The following is a 20682-nucleotide window of genomic DNA, read 5'->3' as shown; positions in this document are numbered from 1 at the left end:
ACTTTAGAGATGAGGAACCAGAAGTCCTGTGCTGAGATTGGGTTTGAAACCCTGATGGGTCCAGTTCAGGGACCCAGGGTCTTCCCTGACAGGAGCTCCCCATGATGCTTGGTCAGGTCATAGGGAAGTTTGCCTCAAAGCCTAAAGTAACACACAGTTCGTATCATGCTGTGGTTTAAATGTGTCTCCTAAAGTGCATGTGATGGAAACTTACTACCCAGTGCAACAGTGTTGAGTGGTGGAACCTTCGAGAGGCAGAGCCCTCACGAATGGATTAATGCTCTTATCTCAGGAGGGGTTCGTTCTCATGAGAGCAGGTTTGTTATAAAAATGAGTTTGCCCCTCTCTTGCTCTCTCTGTCTTCCTCTCACCTTGGGATGAGATGATCCAGCAAAAAGACCCTCACAGGAGGCCAGCACCTTGGTATTGGACTTCCCAGCCTCCAGAACTCTGAGAAACAATTTTTTTTAAAATAAATTACCCAGTCTGTGGTATTCTGACAAAACAGAGACAGAAAATTAGTACTGAGAGGTGGGGCTGTTGCTATAGCAAATACCTGAAAATGTGGAAGCAGCTTTGCAACTAGATAATGGGCAAAGGCTGCAAGAATTTGGAAGAGCAGGCTAGAAAAAGCCTCTCTCTCTCATCCAGAGAATTGCTTGAACCCGGGAGGCAGAGGTTGCAGTGAGCTGAGATTGTAATATAAGTGGTAAAAGCCACGTGAAAATGAGGAACAAAGTATTGGCAACTAGAGTAAAGGCAGTCCTCGTTATAAAGTGACAAAGAACTTGGCTAAATCGTGTCCATGCCCTAGGACTTCAGGGAAGGCAGAAACTAAGAGTCATGAATTAGGATATCTGGCAGAAGAAATAGTTAAGCAGCAAAGCACTCAAGGTGCTGCATGGCTTCTTTTGGCCTTCTTGCAATAAAATGAGAGAAAAAAGAAATGAGTTAAATTATAAAGGAATTTATAATTAAAAAAGAAGTAGAATTGAAAGATGTGGGGCCGGGCGCGGTGGCTCACGCCTGTAATCCCAGCACTTTGGGAGGCCGAGACGGGCGGATCACGAGGTCAGGAGATCGAGACCATCCTGGCTAACACGGTGAAACCCCGTCTCTACTAAAAAAAAATACAAAAAACTAGCCGGGCGAGGTGGCGGGCGCCTGTAGTCCCAGCTACTCGGGAGGCTGAGGCAGGAGAATGGCGTGAACCCGGGAGGCGGAGCTTGCAGTGAGCTGAGATCCGGCCACCGCACTCCAGCCTGGGTGACAGAGCGAGACTCCGTCTCAAAAAAAAAAAAAAAAAAAAAAGAAAGATGTGGGAAGCTCCCAGTATGGCCATGTAAAGAACAAAAAAGCATGTTCAGGAGAAAATATCAAAGGTGTGATCAAGCCACAGTTTGATAAAGATATTAATATAGATAGAAGGAGGCCTAGTTCTGTTCATCAAAACCATGGGAAAATGAACTGAAAGGCATTTCAGATCTTCAAATTCTAGGACTTTGAGGGCAAGATTTCCAGAGAGGTGCCTGTGTGCCTCTCTTTTCCAGAGAGGCTTCCAGAGAGGTGCCTCAGCATTTGCTATTCCCTGCCTTAGGTCTCTGCTCCCCAAATTCCAGCACAGCACCCCTCAGCCACCCCAGCCATGACCCAATTGGGTCAACAAGTTGTGGCTCAACGCACTGCTTCAGAATGTGCAAACCATGAACTTTGGCAGTATTCACAAAGAAATACATGATAACAGTACCATGAAACACGAAGAAATAGATGATATCGTGCCATGAAACTTAAACGTGGTGCTAATTCTGCAGACATGAAGAATGCAAGAGCTATGGGGGCATAGGGACCTCCACCTAGATTTCAAGGGATATTGCAAATCGCCTGGGGGCCCGGGCAGAGACTTGTCACAGGCGCAGAGTTACAGAGAGACCTTGCTAGGGCAGTGCCCACTGAAGTCACGAGAGTAGGCAGCCCCTGAGACCCCAGAACTATAGGACCACCCGCATGCAACTCTAGCAGGCATGAGGCTGTAACCTGTGAGAGCTGCTGGATGGATTGAGTACAGCAAAGACACAGGGACCATGGCCTGGAGGGTCCGTCCTCTACTCCAGTGTGTCCAGGAGGTGGCATATGGAGGGAGAGATTATTCCAGAGTCTTATCTTAATGTTTAATGTCTGTGCTGTTGAGTTTTAGACTTCTTTGAGGCCTTTAACTTTTTTCTTCTTACCTGTTTTTTCTTTTCGGAATGGGAGTATGTATCTTGTGCCTGTCCCACCACTGTATTTTGGAAACAGAAAACTAGTTTGATTCCACAGACTCACAACTGGGGAGGTATTTGCCTCAGGATGAACTGTGCCGTGAGCCTCACTCGCCCGTGTCTGATTTAAATGAGACTCCAGACTTTGGATTTCTGAGTTGATACTAGAAAGAGTTAAAGACTTTGAGGGCTGTTGAAATAGAATGAATGGAATTTGCATGTGAAAAGGACATGAATTTGGCCAGTAAAGGGTGGCACAATATGAAGTGAATGTGTCCCCCGAAGTTCTTGTTTTGGAGATGTAATTCCCAATGCAACAGTGTTGAGAAATGTGGGCCCTTTACGAGGTGATGAGGTCGGGGTGCTCTGCCTTCATAAATATGTCAATGCCATTATCTTAGGGGTGTGTGTTTGTTATTGCAAGAGTGGGTTTCTTATAAAAGTGAGTTTGGCCCCCTCTTGCTCTCTTGCTCACCTGCTCTCTACCCATGTGGGGCCTTCTGCCATGTTATGACCTGACAAGAAGGCTCTTGCCAAATGCTCACATCATGCTCATGGGCTTCTTAGATAAAATTCTATTGTTTATAAAATATCTCAGTCTGTGATATTCTGTTATAGCAACCGAAAAAGGATTAAGACACCCTATCCATAAACATGGACCTGGGGCAGCAACAGTGAGTTCAAACAAGGTTGTTGACTTAGTTAAAAACCACTAAGGAGAAGACGAGGCAGTCAGGAAGAAACGCATGATAACATATCATGAAACTTAAATAGATGTTTCCAGAGGCAGATTTATCACAGTACTAAAGAAGCTTAAACTGCAGGCCCTAAGCTAATTTTATTCATAATTTATATTAATTTCAGAGGCCTCCATAAAACCTGTATATTCCCCAATTTTATTCCTCTAATCATTTTAAATGCTCCATTATCTAACTCAGCAGGGGAGTTTTGAAGATTAGGTCCCCTATATTTAAGTTTAAAATTTGTTTTCTGTACAATATTAGACATGTAACATGTCCTCAGGTGGTGCTCTGTGAATTAAATTGCCGTTGTCTCATAGTGTAGATCAGGAGTTGGCAAACTCGTTCTTAATGAGTAAAGTAGTAAATATTATAAGCTTTATAGGCCAGACCATCTCTGTTGCGACTACTCAGGTCTTCTGCTCCATCACAAAAGCAACCATAGACAATAATTAAACAAATGCAGTGGCATAATAAAAATTTATTTACAAAAGTGAGCAGAATGCCATAGTTTGCTAACACCTGGGTTAGGTGGTCAAAACCTACCTCTATCTTATACATTTGTGGATTTATAGATGGATAGGGATATGATATAGATATAAACATGCATATGGACCTAGAAATAGATATAGATTTGTCTGTGTTATTTATACGTGTGATTTTCTTTCCCCATTTCCAGAATATGGAAGTTTTTAAAGACAGTTTATTTTTGTTCCTACATGTATTAGGTCAATTTTGGAGTATTTTCTATGATTATATGATAAGAAGGAACAAGGTAAAAAAACTAGCATTTGATAAGTGCCCACTGTGTACTAGAATTTTTAGGCACTTTTACACATTTATACTTTTTTCTTTTTTTTGGAGACGGAGTCTTGCTCTGTCACTCAGGCTGGAGTGCAATGGCATGATCTCGGCTTACTCCAACCTCAGCTTCCCAGGTTCAAGTGATTCTCCTACCTCAGCCTCCCGAGTAGCTGAGATTACAGGTGCCTGCCACCACACCTGGCTAATTTTTGTATTTTTAGTAGAGACAGTGTTTCATCATATTGGCCAGGCTGGTGTCAAACTCCTGACCTCAGGTCATCCACCCACACAGGCCTCCCAAAGTGCTGGGATTACGAGCATGAGCCACCACACCTCACCCACATTTACACTTTAAATGATACTCTTTTAATCCATTTGATTATCCCACGAGGTAGATTTAGAGGAAACTTTTTATTCCACAGTTAATAGGAATCAATAAAAACCTACTTAAGAGGAGCCTATTGAAAATGAGAACCGATACTTCATACCAAGAGGAAAGACAAAAATGCCATATTAGTACTTTGTCTTTAAAAAACTATTAAAACACAAAAATGTGTTTATTGTGTCTCACACTTAACAAAAATTTAGGTTATAATTGCAACTGTGCTCTAATTTTTAGAATGAACAAAGACTTAATCAGGTATTAATTGAGGGATATGTTCTTAATGCCAAATTATATATTACAGTGTGACTTTACGTTTTATTTTCGCAACATTTAGGGGTAGGATTGGATGAAGTTTTTAATCCTTTAAAGTATCAATTGATTTTTTTTTTCTTGCAAGATTATCACTTGTCAATGGCCCTGCTGTATTTAAAACAGCTTTCCATCATCATTTCTATCAAGTTTGTGAAAGCCTGCATCTTTTGTAAACTTTGCCTTTTTGCTTTGCAAGTGGTTCATGTTGTACTACTGAATGGTGTATCTGATGGTGAGGCAGAGACTGACCTGCAAAGCCATGATGTGCCCAGGGTATAGGTTGCTGTGATATTGTCAAGGATGTTTGCATAGAGACTTCATTAGGGTAGTGCCTTTGGTTATAAAGGTTTTTGCTGTCCTGTACAATCTCTTAACTAAGAAGACTGAAATCAGGAATATTAAGATAACAGAGATACCTTGATTTTGTTTTGGTTTTGGTTTTGTTTTTGTTTTCGTTTTTGACATGAAGTCCAGTTTTGTCGCTCAAGCTGGAGTGCAGTGGCACGATCTCGGCTCACTGCAATCTCTGCCTCCTGGATCCAAGCTATTCTCCTGCCTCAGCCTCCCTAGTAGCTGGGATTACAGGCACCCGCCACCGTGCCCAGCTAATTTTTATATTTATAATAGAGATGAGGTTTCACTGTATTGGCCAGGGTGGTCTCGAACTCTTGACCTCTTGAATCACCCACCTCAGCCTCCCAAAGTGCTGGGATTACAGGCATGAGCCACTGTGCTCGGCTGTTACTCCTGTTTTATAGATAGGAAATTGAGCTTTGGAAAAATAAACCTGCCAAAGATCATAATGTTGCTAAGTGCTGAGCTAAGGTTCAGATCCTGACAAACTGGTATTAGTTATCTATTCCTGCCATAAAACTTAGCTGAACACAACACACATTATTATCTCACACTTTCTGTGGATCAGGAGTCCAATCATAGCTTACCTGGGTCTACTGTTCAGAGTCACTCACAAAGGCTACAGTTAGTGTTGGCCAGTGCTGGGGGCTCATCTGAAGGCTCAACTGAGGAAGGATTCTCTTCCAAGCTTTATTTTGCAGTTGTTGACCAGGGGCCACATTTGGCTCTATACTACCTGGGCTTCTCTAGCACAGCAGCTTCAAAGCCAGCAAGAGAGACAGTCGACTTACAAGACAGAAGTTGAAATTGTTTGTAACCTGATCACAGAATTGACACCCTTTATTGTAGTCTATTAACTGGAAACAAGGCACAGGTCCCAGCCAACTTTAAGCAGAGGGAATTACCTAAGAATGTGATGAGCAGAAGGCAAAGATCACTGAGAACCATTTTAGGGTGTACTTGCTACAAATAGACTCTGAAATATTTATTCTTTTCCTTTTTGGCACCAGCTTTTGCGGGAAACATGACAGGTACTTGCAACGTGAAGATGCCTAAAGTGTAACCTCACATCACTTTGTAGTACCTATTACCCTGGCGTGAAACTTTTGGATGTTTAATAAAATGCTTTGCTAGTGATGAGACCTCAGTCCACAAGAGAAGGCAAATATTTCAGTCCCTAGCATGCCTGATACATAGAAGGCATGCCACAAATGACAAATTAAATGTCACCAGATTGACCTTAGCATCCCAGGATATATCAGAAACATGGTTTGTCCTGGAGAAAAAAGGGAAAACATATGGAGAAAGACTGTTTCTCTCTTCTTGCTTGGCCCAGATTCCCACTATGCCTGCCTACGCAGTGTGGCCAGAGGATCATGTGGACTTGGAAGTTCCTAGCTAATGGCTTGTCTCTAGCCTACAGGGAGAAAGGAATGTGACTTGCCAGAGCTTGACTAGCATTGCTTTTATATGCAAGTGTCAAATGAGAACTGGGATAGAGAGAAGGTGTTGGAGGCAGTGTTAATGGGGCTGTTGTATATTTTAGCTGATGACAGTGTTAGTGTGGAGGAGGACATAGGCATGGAACAGAGCTGCTTGGCCTGGTGAAGGCTGAGAACCCTATCCTAGGCAGAAGCCTCCACTGCAACCCCCACCCACCCAAATATGGCATGCGTAGAGCAGGTTGGATGAATCTGGGAATACTGACAAAAAGGAGATCTTCAGAAATAGACAAATGGTTACTCAGACTGGAATCGATGGGGCAAGGAACAGTGTGTGAGGGAACTGAGACATCATCTGGCTAGGGGTTCTACAAATCTTTAGTTGATTTCCTCATTCTACATAAAGGAATCCCAGGTCTCATAAAATGGCAAAAAAAAAAAAAAAAAAAAAAAAAATTCCACTAACCATGGTGGGACACAGTCATTGGCCCGACCATCTAAACTAAAATTCATTCTTGCAGTAGCTAACACGTATTAGCCCTGTGTGCTGTGCCAAGCACAGCACTATGTAGTCTGCGAGCATTTATTTTCACAACATCCCTGAATTAGGAGCTATTTTCATCCCTATTTACAGATGAGGAAACAATCCCTTAGGTGCTAAGTGGCACAGCTGAGGTCTGAACTCAAGTCTATTTATCTTCGAAAGCCTTTCCAGACCCTCCCACCAGGGTTATTGGCTGAAAGGCTGAACCCATGATAATAGACCTGACAGACCTTGGGGACCATCTGCTTTAATTCCTTCATTTCACAGATGTAGGCACTGAAATCTGAGGAGAGGAAAGAACTTCTCCAGGCTCCTAGTGAGTAAACAGCAGAACTGGAAATAGATCTGAAATGTGTAGTTTCTTCAGTCAATCCTTTGGGTTGGGCACTGTGATCCCAAGAGGAAAATTGTAGCATCTCTGCTTCCCCAGATTGGCCTACAAGAGAACACAGTGGCACGGGTGCAAGCACAATGTGATGTGCTCTGTTCATCATTGAATGCCCAGGGTCCAGAATGGTAAGTGCATGTCAAGGAATGGGTGGATTCTGTGAGGGGATAAGAATAAAATCCTACGGGAATGCACAAAAGGATTTTTCTAATGTTGACTGGTGAACAAGAGAGGATGAACAATTAGCTCCTAGGGGACAATGGACTGTCTATTCCTAACTCTTGGAATACAATGAATGGTCAGTAAATATTTCATTGAATAAATGAATTAATAGAGGAGGTGACATTTGAGCTGAGCCTTAAAAAGTAGAAAGGAGGAGTCATTTGGATGAGGGAGAGGAAACATATGATGGAGAAGAACTGAATTTTGAAAGGCCTGCCACATTTTGATGAAATTTAAGTCTGATGTGACTGGAGGGAGAAAGAATGAAGAAGTAAGCTTAGGAAAGAAAACTGATATATTTTGGAGATCTATTAGGTGCATATTAGGTATGCACATGTTTATAATTGTAATGTCTTCTTAATGGATTGACCCTTTCATCAATAGATAATGTCCTCTTTTGTATCTTGTAACAATTTTTGTCTTCAAGTCCATTTTAAAGTCTAATATTACTATAGCCACCCCAGCTCTATTTTGGCTCCTGTTTGCGAGGAAAAGCATTTTCTATCTTTTCACTGTCAACCTATTTGTGTCTTTGGATCTAAAGTGAATCTCTCATAGACAGCATATAGTTGAATCATGCTATTTATCCTCTTTCATGACGTGATCTGGTTTGGAGGAACCTGGTTTACCTTTCTAAAGAGTTGGAACTTTACCCTTTAATGGATATGAGGAGTCCACAGCTGTATTTAGACAGGGATTTGGCATAATTAGTATCCTCGCTTAGAAAAATGGTACTGGAAGGCATGTACAGATGAGTACATGGTGAAGGGCACAATCTTCCAGTACCCTCTCCTGTGCTCTCTTCTCCTCACCGACAGCTCTTGCTGCCTCTTTCCAGCTCAGAGGGCTAAGTAGCACTGAAGGCCCCCTAAAGGGACATGTGAATATCTGCCATTGCCTGGCTCAGCTGTGTCAATTTGTTGACCCTGAAACGCAGCCTCACAACACGGGTGTTTATTTGCCTCCCGTGCTCTTCTATTAAGTAGTTGTGAGTTTTGCAACTTTTAAGATAGTATTAAGAGATGGAATCGTTTTAAATGACTTCAAAATTATTCCTTGCACTTTTTTATGTGTTGTATAAAATTCTGACATTTGACAGCACGGTTTATAGTGCCTAACACTTCATAGGTAAATAAGCACAAGAAATATTTGGAGAGAGAAAAAGTATCAATGTTAAATGAAGAAAAACAGTGGCCAACTCTCGAAAGAGAAGGTGAACACATCGGTTTTAATTCCCTGAATGACCCTGGTCATTCAGCCTTCTGCCCTGATGTTGGTGGGGTTCGGCAGAAGGGGGCAGGTTGTAATCAGGTAAAAGAATAGCACAAATGTCCATAAAGATTCACTCTTTGATTTACCAGAGATAAAGTAGAAAGTGGCACAGTGGAGGATGCAGCAGGCTGAGAGCTGGGAGACCAGAATTCTCTTTCTAGCTCTGCAGGGAGCTATTTTGTAGCCATAAGCAAATCACTCAGAACTCTGATGTAGAAATTTCCTTTCTGTTAGATGAAAGAGTAATAGGTCCTTCTTAAGGTTTCCTGAAATTTCCAGCTAATCAAATTTTTGGAAGAGCTTGGCATGAGTCAAATCAGGAAGAGGAAGATTTAGAAAACAATTTTAGCTCTGTCTTATGTTCTCATGTCTGGGTTCCAAGGGAATGGCAAATGGTTGGTCTTTTCCTACACCTGTGACAGACATCACGAATCAATAATGGCATTTCCCCCCAGTTAACTTGGCTGCAATCTGGATTCTTTTCAACACCCATTCCTGGCAGCCTTAACCAATCCATCCTAGTGGGTTTTCAAGATAAAAATGATTTGTCAACCCAGTTCTTAGTGGGTGGAACAGTTCTCATTAGGAGATGACCCAAACATCCTTTTTGGGGCTGACTCATAGAAAATAAAGAAACCCCTGGCGCACAGTGGGTGCTTTACACCTGAGGCTTTTCAATTGAGGGTCAGTGGGATCCTCATGCAGTCTGAGGTCTGTCACTGCCTTTTAAGATTATGTCTCCTGCTTAAGATCAAAGATCAATAATGGTTGCCAAGGGTTAGGACAGGTGCAGCTAACTATGATGTAGTAATGCCTCTCTTTTAGACAATTCAATTCTGCCTTCATCTAGCTAGGAAAAATGTTTCTGCACATTGCTATTCAATGGCAGACAGACAAGGATTCTAAGAAAGGGAGTCTAGTGCTACCTTCTAGGACATTTTGAGGGCTACAGATGCTCTGAAAGCTGTCCATGAACAGCTGTAATTAGAGCAGGAGCCAGCAGGGGTTTCTGGGAGCTATCTGGAATGTTACTAATAGTTTTTCTGCCAAATCTCAGACTCCAGAGGAAGAGAAGGGAAGACATTGACTTATCCCAGCTGAACTGAGAGCAGCAGTCCAGGCTGCCTTCCCTGCTCTCCCTCTGGCTCTGACCACACCTCATTCTCTGCAGATTCTCTTCCAAGGCCCCATTGGTCTCAGCACAGTATCTGACTCCTCACTCCCTTTGTGTCCCTCCTGCCTGAGCTTGGAGGCTCAGTTCCCCATCTGTAAAATGGGGATACAAATAAAATGATAATCCCCTTCCTCACAGTGTTGCTCTCAGGAGTAAAAGAGAAAATGGTGCATGAAAAAATTCCTGCATCAATGTTTTCACCGTGTTTGTCTCACTGTGAATGAAGCCTGTGAGGGGATGTTTGGCTGGAAACCTTGCCTCTTACTTCCAGCAGGCTCAGCTTTGGAGCCTATAAATGGATGCCAGATATGAGTGAGAAGAGGCGGCAGGGATTTCCTGGTACCGCTGTGGTCATCCCTCACATCTGCATCTGCAAAAGCCCTCCTGGCCTGCTGCCTGACAGAGGTTAGGTGTCCAGTGGGCTTGGACAGCACGCACTAGTTCCTGTCCCGAGGCCCCCGCATTTGACGCTTTAGAGCCACCTGCAGCTACAAAGCAGGCTTCCTTGTGTCAGTTCCCTTTTGCCCTTCCCAACCCGGGCTTGGATGGAAGATGGCCAAGGGTGAGGAAAGAATACTGAGGGTGGAAGCATGGAGGCGATGGAAACTGATTTAAGGGCATATTCACGACTGTTGACCTTGACTGGCATCGTTTGCAAAGACAGCCTGGATGCTTCAGACAGAAGGCTGCTATTGGCTCTCCCCAAGACTCCTGGCCACAAACCCTTGCTCACTCCTGCAGGGTGTAGAAGGGAGACAGAAGTGGTGGGCAAGGCACAGAGGAAGGAGGAACAAGAGAGGAGAGAAGCAGTGGAGGAAAGGATGCAAGAGAAGGAGAGGAAAATAACTCAGGAATGCCAGGGCGGTAAGAGAAGAGCAGAGGAAAGGAAACAGTCAAGACTATAGAGAAAGACCAGGTGCTGTGGCTCACGCCTGTAATCCCAGCACTTTCCAAGGCCAAGTTGGGTGGATCACCCGTGGTCAGGAGTTCGAGACCAGCCTGACCACAATGGTGAAACCTCGACTTTACTAAAAATACAAAAAAATTAGCTGGGTGTGGTGGTGCATGCCTGTAATCCAAGCTCTTTGATAGACAAGGGCAGAAGAATCGCTTGAACCGGGAAGGCAGAGATTGCAGTGAGCGGAGATTGCGTCACTGCACTCCAGCCTGGGTGACAAAGCGAGATTCCGTCTCAAAAACAAAAAACAAAACAAAACAACAACAACAACAAAACCCACCAGACTATAGAGAAGGAAACTGAAGTGACAAAGGACAGAAGAAAAGGAAGAACAGGAATAATTGGTGAGAGTGGAGAGACAGGAAACCAAAACAGGAAGAGAAGCAGAAAACCAGGAAGAAAGCAGCTGGGGGCGGCTCTCACGTCAAGACCCCCAGGAGCATCTCTAGCCCCACGTTCAGCGCCACGTCGTTGTCCATCAGTGGGACTGATAATGTGGTCTCCGTCTGAAATCAAGTTCGTATGTTAAGGGTAAATTGAAATATGCAAGAAACTAAGGAGTGCTTCCTCTTCTCAGGTTAAGGAGGGTTTCCTTGATGCTTTTAGCTGTATAGATTAATGATTGTCCTCCTGTCTTAGAGGGTTCCTGAAGTTGCTGGTGATGCGTGAGAAGCGAGAGGCTACGCCCGGCCTCTGCTGCCCCCTCCTGGCCAAAGCGTGGCTCCGCAGGCTCCCTGCGGATGGGAACTCGGCTGAAACTGCATTTTGGTGGTTGGCGAAGGAGGAATTATCCCTTCTCCTTGCTCTAAAATCAGACTACGAGAGCTGAAAGAGAGTTAGATATTCAGCCCCGACCTTTCCCCTAAGCCTTAAGTTTAGATTTCCATCAGCCGGATGGAGATTTCCACTTGGACCTCAAGTGCAGCAGGACCGCAAGTAGGTTCTTATCTTCACGGTGATGCTGGCCCCACTGCAAAGCTTTTTGATGTCTGCGAACAGCACATTGTCCTCTTTCTTCCCACCCCAAGACCTTACGAGTGCTCCTCTTGCTCGATCTTTATATCCCATTAGTCACGACTCCTGCCAAGACCACAGAAGGATGCTCTCTCATGGGACCCTTGTCATCTCTCCAGCGCACCCTCCTCCTCTCTGGTCAGCTCATATACACACACATATATGTGTATATATATACACACACATATCCATCTTTCTACATATATCTATCTATCTGTATATATATATCCATCCATATATTCCATATATATATAGAGAGAGAGAGAGAGAGAGAGATACACATATATGTATGTGTGTGGATAGATAGGTAGATAGATCTTCTAGACTGGGCACAGAAGCTCATGTCTCTGATGCCCGTGCTTTAAGAAGTTAAAGAAGGAGGATCTTTTGAGGCTAGACTTTCAAGACCAGCCTGGGAAGCATAAGGAGATCCCATCTCTATAAAAACAAAATTAACCATGGGTGGTGGTGCACACCTGTCCCAGCTACTTGGGAGGCTGAGATGGGAGGATCACTTGAGCTCAGGAGTTAGAGGTTATAGTGAGCTATGATCACGCCACTGGCTTCCCACCTGGGTGACAGAGTGCGACCATGTATTTTTAAAAAGATTATCTTCTGCAGAATAAAGCTCAAACTATTCATTTGATCTACAAAATATTTCATATCATGCTCCCAGCCTGTCTCTCCAAGTTCACCTTATGTCCCTTGCCTTTAATTTCAACAACCAAGGCCATTGCTAATTGCTGAAATTGTTTGTATTCATTCTCTAAACATATATTGGTTCTTAATAAGTGTCAGGTTTGAGCTGTTCACTGAGATACAGAGAGGAACAAGATATAGTCTCTGCCCTCCAGGAGTAGAGTCTAATAGAGCAGATGCACACCTGCAGCCCAGACCTCCTTTGGGTTACCCTGCTGTATAAAAGTGAGATGCACTCAGTGCAGATTCCCATTCCACACGGTATTCGTTTTCTATTGCTGCATTAAAAATTGCCTCTAACTTAGTGGCTTACAACAACACACAATTTTTTAATCTCAGGTTCATGAAGAGTCTGGGCATGGCTTAACTGGGTCTTCTGCTGAGCTTCTCATGAAGTAGCAGTCATGGAGTTGACTGGGGTGTGTTCTTCTCTGGAGCTTGTGAGAGGACTCCCCAGTATCCCATGATTGTTGATCCTTGCAGTTCCAGAACAGGTCCCACTTTCATGCTGGTCATCAGCCAGGGGATGCTCTCAAGTCCTAGAACCCCACAGTTCCTTGCCATATAGCTCCCACTGGCCTTTCAAAACAGCAGCTCACATCAAGAGCAGCAGGAGAATCTCTAGCCCCAGAGTCTCATATAATGTAACATAATCACAGGCATGACTATCCAGTTGCCTTTGCCATATTTTTTTTTTAAAAAGTACACAAAGTAGTGACATCCTATCTCTTTTGGCATATTCTATTGTTAGAAGCAAGTCACAGGTTCTTCTTGCACTCAGAAAAGACAATTATGCAACTGCCTGACTCATTGGAGATTACTTTAGGGCATGCCCACCATACACATAACTTGAATCTTTCACGATAGATAGATAGATAGATAGATAGATAGGCAGACAGACAGACAGATAGATGTCTCCGAAGTACAGGGAGCTGTGTAAAATCTCAGAGTCCAGCTAAGGACTCCTTTTCCTGCCAAATTAATTCAGCTGTGGGACACCACCTGTCTCCTTTCCCCATGCACTGATCCAGCCATGGATTCAAGCACCAGGATTGATGCCAACTAAAAACAAACTCATTTACAAGGCTGTGGTTGATGACTTGCATCGTTGGACCAAGAACTTAAAATATTAAAAAATCCTTCAGCATGTGACTAGACCATATCCTCTTCTCTCTCTCTCTCTCTTTCTTTTTTTTTTTTTTGTCATTTTTGGCCCTCAACACCAATCCCCATCTCTAATTTTTAGATAATTTTTTTTTCGAGATGGAGTTTTTGCTCTCGTTGCCCAGGCTGGAGTGCAGTGGCATGATCTCGGCTCACCACAACCTCTGCCTCCCAGGTTCAAGCGATTCTCCTGCCTCAGCCACCCGAGTAGCTGGGATACGGGCATGCACCACCACATCTGGCTAATTTTGTATTTTTAGTAGAGATGGGGTTTCTCCATGGTGGTTAGGCTGGTCTCAAACTCCCGACCTCAGGCAATCCATCTGCTTCAGCCTCCCAAAGTGCTGGGATTACAGGCATGAGCCACTGTGCCCAGCCATTTTTGGTTAATTTTTATTGCTAAGTGGTTTAGCAGTCTCATGTTTTTAGGGTTGCAACTTTTACCTCAATCGGATCAATAAATTTCCCCAGGCAAAGGCAGTTCCTTCCCTTAAAGGAGTCTATTTTCAGGTGTTGAGACAGTATGTTTTATTTAGCACATGATGTACTCAAACAGTTAGTTACATGATGATAGCGGCTTGTGGTCCATGCTGGAGTAGAAATGAATCAGGGTGCTCTGGGATCCCAGGGATGAGATCACACAAGGGAGCCTGTGGAGAGCTGCTGGGGTCAGGGAAGGCTCTAGAGGCAAGGCATGACTGGCGCTGCCAAGACATTAGCAGGTTAATGATGGACATATGGCAAAAGTGGGCAGGGAAGAGGACCACCAAGACAGAAGGCACATGGGCTCAGATAATTTGAGGAAGTTCTCTCATTCCTATGACCAGTCTGGGTGTGGGGAAGCAGCGGGAGATGACAAGTCTGTGAGGAGGGCAAGGCTAGATCATAAAAGACCCACATTCCTTGTTAAGAAAAATCAAACCTGGTTCTTTGTCCATGAACTTTTGTACCTCCTGCACACGTACATGTTGTTCATGAGGCCTAGGGGTCCAGACTCCAGGTCAACACATAAAATAGGGAATGTCCTGGATAAACTTGGACATATGGTCAACTGCAGCATAGCTTTGAATTTCCTTCCGACCTCTTGGTTACAGCCCCTCCACGATGCTCCCAAAGCATGTGAACACTTGGGTCATAACCTCAACCACATTCTCCAGTAATTATTTGTCCTGTTTTCCACATTGAATTAAGGAGTGCTTGCATAATGAGGAATAGGTTTTATTCATGTTTGTATCCTTAAAACCAGTACTATGTCTGCGACAAAAGAAGCACCAAATAAATTGGTATTAAATTGCAATAAAATGATGGTTAAGTCTTACGAAGGCTAACTTTTACAGGCACCTGACATGGATTACATCATTGAATAATGGAGGATATGGACATTTAATTGGATTCATTTTACACAGAAGGAAACCATGATTCAGAAATGTTTTGTATTTTGTCTAAGAACACACAGGTCATAAGAGAAAGAAAATTATTGTGAGCAAGGTCTTCTTTACAGAGCCTATGAATGAATAAGTGAATCATAATGTGGACTTGCAGAATCTTCTGAGAGTGATTAAGTTCCCTGCCCCCTGACTGGCCAATGATGAGCATGCTTCTATGAGAGCACCATGATCCTCAACAATTGACTTAAAAATATCCCACATCAATTATTTCCTGAAGTCCTCAGAATCGTGGTATGGTGAGCTCTAGGCAGATTCATTATTCTCATTCCCCAATGACTGGGATCTGCCAAGTCAATGAGCTGCTCAAAATCACATAAAAAGCACCAGAGCTTCCTTTTAAGCCCATGTCTTTGGACTCCAAGCTTTGTGGTGGTCATTTTACTGACAGCATAGTTACCCTAATGGTAGTGATTCTTTGTGATGAATATCTTCATCTCTAAAACAGGAATGGTCATATCTAACTTTGCAGGTTGTAGCAACAGTTACTGATGTTGTTACCATCATCAGCACCACCATTAGCAACATCATCACCACCACCACCACCACCACCACCACCTCCACCATCATCATCATCAACTGTGAAGATTTGGGGCTTAGGGGAGGCAGATATCAAACATGGGTCAAAGTCGAATTTCACATAAAATGGCCAAACACAGGAAGGAGTTGGGGATCTTGTTTGGGTTCCTGGGCATGATTGGAGACACAAAGATTCAGGTCTGAAGATCAACAGGTTTATTTATCAGAAAATATGATCAGGATCACTAAGGGTCAGAGGCAGAACTTGGTCCCAGCCAAGGTCAGAAGGAGACATTTCCATCCTCCTTACATCATGGTCCTTATGGTCACACCATGAGACAACTTTCTGTGTATCTGGACTGTGAGCTCATGAGGACAGATCCAGCTTATTCATCATTGAATTCCGGCTCTGTATGCTCAGTGTCTGCCATTTAAATATTGAATGAATGAATGAACAAAAGTCAAAAAAGCATGGGTAGAACGTAAGTAGAGCAGAAAACCAGAGTACCTGGAGTAGGAGAGCTTAGAGTATGTAGTACCAGGCTTCACCCATAAACCCTAGCTTGTAAATTCCCTATTGGACATCCAGGGAACCTGGTACTGACAACTAAGCCAAAGACTCTCCACCAAGAGGGAGAACCATTTTCCTTGGTGAAACAATGAAACATGTACTCTCTCTCTCTCTGTCACACACACACACACACACACACACACACACACACACACGCACACCTCTCACAGAGTTCATAAAGATAACGTTCTTAAAGAATTGTAGTTCGCTCCTGCCTGAGCCTGGGCATGAACCAGGTGACCTCTCCGTGAATTTTAAAGGACCAGCATTCTGAATCCTTCAGTGTAGTAGTTCCTCTTCTTTCTAGCATTTCAAAAACAATTCCAAAGATCCCAAATTGAAAGAGATTCTTTCCTTTTGTATCAATTGACTGTAAATATGAACAATATTCATACTTGGTGACAGAAGCCTTTGCTGAATTTTTCAATCTTTGGAATAAATGTGTGTTTTCTTCATTCTAAGAAAACATTTTCGTATATTTTTAAATCAGTCCTATGTGTGTAGAACACATTATAAATTAATTCATATTCTTATTGACTTCTGAAAAGTTGTCTTGACTTTTGGAATTTCAGCAATGTCCTCCAGTTTGGAACGAGATGATCTGGTTTAAATTATAACTAGCTGATTCTACTAACTAGCTGGTTAAGTAAAAGTATGCACATTGGTCAACTTCTCTCACCTTGTTTTGTCTAACTGGGATGATTGTTTCTGCCTGCCTTGCAGGTTTGTTATGAAGATTGAATGGGATAGCATATAAAGCACATGTCAGCTTCATCCTGGAAGACACCTTTCCCCATCTTAGCCTCAAAGCAAGCATGACTCAAAGGTTCCTTAGTCTCTTTCTTTCTTTCCCTCTAGGTTCCTGATTGTCCTTGGGTGCTTGATTCTGGCTGTCCTGACCACGTTCAAGGAGTATGAGACTGTCTCGGGAGACTGGCTTCTGTTACTGGTAAGATTGCATTCTGGGGTAAATGCTTCTGGTTGGGCTTCCACAGTGATGAAAAGGAGGTTGCCCTTGGGTACACTCCTCCCTGACTGGTTGCAGCTTCCAGTCAAGTCCAGGCCCAAGGAAAAGCAAAGCCTCCCTTTGGGCACTCCGCCATGGGCACATGTGGAGTGAAGCATGGCATTCCTGGTAAATATTTGCTATTCCACATTAGTGAGAATGGGAAATAAAGTCAAAGCAAAAACCAGTGCATGTTATTAAATTATAAAATACAGCCTCCCAATCCTCTAAAAGTTAACACAAAGGCATGTTTCATTCTAAAACCTGTCTCTGCTTTTTTTTCCTGGTATCCCACAATCTAAACTCCAAGGATCTCTCATTCTCTTCAAGGCCAGGTGCAGAATTCCATTTATACCTAAAACCTCTAAATCTCCCCTCCTGGGGCCCCCATTTGTTTTCACTCTCTGTCCTCCATCAGGTGGTGTGATGGAAACAGAGTAGGGTTAGAATTCTTGGGCAAGTCAGCTAATGTACCCCTGACTCTGTTTGCTCAAGTCCTTGCCCAAAATATATAAGGTCAGGTGAGCAGCAAATGCAGACATAGGCTGGGCCCAGCCTCAGTGCCTTGTTGAGAGCAGGCTCTAGCAAGGGTTTGCTGCTTCTGTAGCCACCGGACAGCACTGGTCAACTGGCCCCTTGAATGACCACACCCTTGCATGACTCGGAGTCAGCCCTGCCTCTTCAGGGCAATGCCGACTGCATGGGGTGAGGCTCCATCCTGCACACAGGGCAGTCGTGTGGCCCCTAGTTAGAGCTTTTAAAATAGTGGAGACTTCTTCTCACACTGGGCAAGCCAGCAAGGCACCAGAGTCAGCACTTCCTTCTGAGAGCAGGGGTTTGCAAAGGCATAACCCAGAGCTGAGACCTCAGTGTGGAATTCCTTGGAAAGCACCCAACTCCAGGAACTAGGCTCCGAGGATTGTTGTCAAGCAGCAGTGCCTTAGGGGGCCCAGGGAGGTCACAAAAGAGAGAGAGGCAGAGGTGTCGGTGTCTGATTATCAAGGGAGTTGCAGAAGGAAAGGGAGACCCTGTGTCCTGGAGAGTGCTTAAGCTCCTGGGCGCTGCTGCCTAGTTACTTGAGCCTGAGATCCCTTCTTCTCCACTTCATAGCCTTGAAAAACTTGTTTAACTACTCTGTGCCCTGGTTTCTCAAAATGTAAGATGAGAATAATATTGTCAAACACTTTGGGGGCTGTCTGGCCCAGGGGCCAGGCTTAATAACCATTAGCCACAATTAGCAACGCCAGGGTACAGGCACTGGGTGGAATTAATAGATTGTGTTCGCTGGTATCTCTCTTTTCAACCCGACTGCACTTCTTGGGGGCTTTTCATTCATTAAAGGGACTTTTAAAATGATCTGTTGGAAGAAAAACATAGAAAAAAGAACAAGCAATCACTGTGCCAGGTTTAGCAGCATTAAGGACAGTTAGCACATCACAATGAAGACGGGAGGCCTCCGAACTGAATGGCGGTGATGGACCTGTTCTCCCCATTCACCTTCCCTGCCCCCATCCCCAGCCATCCATGCCAACCAGACAACCAGCAACAACACAGAAATGGAGTTCTTCAGAACTTCCGAATAGAAATCACTAGCTCCCGACAAGTGGGTCCTGGTTAATCAGTGCCTCTCCATATGCTCTTCCATGCAGGAGACATTTGCTATTTTCATCTTTGGAGCTGAGTTTGCTTTGAGGATCTGGGCTGCTGGGTGTTGCTGCCGATACAAAGGCTGGCGGGGCCGACTGAAGTTTGCCAGGAAGCCCCTGTGCATGTTGGGTAAGTCCTGACCCTGAGCCTCCCAGCCTCCTCAGTTCTCTTCTTTTGGGGCATTGTTTCTCTGAGAAAAGTTTAAGCAGCTATTCTGGGAAATCACGTGGCACTGTGGAGGCCAGCCCAGCCCCTGACACTGCCTAGATAAGAAGGGACAGTGTCAACCTTCCGGGTCGTCAGATTCCTCCTTCTGTGACTGGTCCTCATAAGGACTGCACAGGGCAGGGATTCTTAATTGGCGGTGGAGGGTGTCACTCTTGGCAATTGGGTTGTGGAGCAGCAAGCCGGTTACAGTCCCTGGACTAGTAGCACCCCCAGTCGCTGTGACAATCAAAGTTCTCCACAGATTTCCAGACGGGTTGGGATGGAAGCTGTAGGCGTGACACCATGGCTGGCTGAGAATCTACTTCTACAGCATCACGTTATGTCCATTGTACAGAAATAGAAACAGAGGATCACAGAGCTGAGTCATTTTTCAGTCATGCAGGAAAGAGCGGATTCTGTCCTAACACCCAGGTGTGGTCTTGCTTCTTAATCCAATGGTTGCTTTGAGAGGTGTCACTGGAATCCTTCCATTTGTGTGCAGGCAGTTTGATAGTAGAGAAGGTGGACGCTCTCCCCAGCCTACTAGTTCAGTGTGGACTAAAATCTGTGGATTCACAGGACAAAATCTCCTTGAGTGATGGATAGGAATCTTGGAGCTTCAAATCCATGGGAAGGTTAGAATTACAGGATCATAGTGTCAGGGCTGAAAGGACCTCCAAAGGCATTTAGTCCAACTTACCATTGTGTCTGATGCTCCAGTCCCCAGCAGCAGCAGTTAAGTGGTCACCTGGGCTCTGCTTGCATGCCCCTAGTCACAAGGTGCTCACCACTTATCCAGGCATTTATCTTATTTTAACTCCTCTGACACTCTTCAGGTATTTGAGTCTAGACATTTTATTCCTCCTCTCCACTCCAGAAGGTCTTCTTTTACCAAGAAACAATGTTATCAGTGGCTTCCACTTACCTTACATCATGCATTCTCAGCATCGTACTCCCTCTGCTCTGAGCATGCTACTCATTCTTCACTTTACTTTTGAAAACTCATTCCCAAGACTGAACACAGTCATTCGGGGATGGACAGCCAGTTCAGAGAAGAGCTGGACCATATCCTTTGTCCCAGGTGCCAGGCTTCTCTCCATGCAGCCTAGAGTTGCATTGTCTTGCCTACTCCCAGCTGAAGTCTCTGCCCTATTCCCATCTACTGCTAAGGTTGGACTTATGAGGTTTGGGGGTTTTTCTCAGCATTTTGAATGTATGGGAGGTATGTGAGTGAGTGTGTGTGTGTGTGTGTGCAATGTTGGAGGACTTTTTGATGATTTTTTCATATTTCTTCTCTCTTCCTTTGCCCTCTTTCAGTATCTAATCCCCACTTTTCTTTCTTTCCTCTCTCCTTTTCCTCCTTCCAAGTTTTTTGCAAGTGCAATACAATTAAGCAGGCTTATTTTTCTTCTTTGGCGTGACCGATCCAAGGCTGACCAGAAGTTCTGAGTGTGTGGGTGGTAGCTTTATGATGGACTGTGCCCACATTCAAAAGGACTCCTTCCCAGTTTGAGAACATCCCAACAGATGGAGCCCAGACCCCTGCAGGACAGGTGC

General features: G+C 44.1%; 1 protein-coding gene across 2 annotated transcripts in view; it reads left to right on the top strand.

The window, feature by feature from the left end:
* KCNQ3 (potassium voltage-gated channel subfamily Q member 3) overlaps positions 1 to 20682 on the top strand; it is a 358397-nt gene that overhangs the window by 282003 nt on the left and 55712 nt on the right. For both annotated transcript variants that reach the window (XR_012416643.1, XM_005564091.5), the window contains exons 2-3: positions 17124 to 17214; positions 18921 to 19047. Coding sequence is in view for 1 of the 2 variants with exons in the window: in XM_005564091.5 (XP_005564148.1) it covers positions 17124 to 17214; positions 18921 to 19047 (218 nt within the window). In the remaining variant the exon portion in view is untranslated. The remainder of the gene's footprint in view (positions 1 to 17123; positions 17215 to 18920; positions 19048 to 20682) is intronic.

This window comes from Macaca fascicularis, chromosome 8, assembly GCF_037993035.2.
Source record: "Macaca fascicularis isolate 582-1 chromosome 8, T2T-MFA8v1.1".
In the NCBI taxonomy this organism is placed as follows: domain Eukaryota; kingdom Metazoa; phylum Chordata; class Mammalia; order Primates; family Cercopithecidae; genus Macaca; species Macaca fascicularis.
This window is presented reverse-complemented; position numbering and strand designations above follow the sequence as displayed.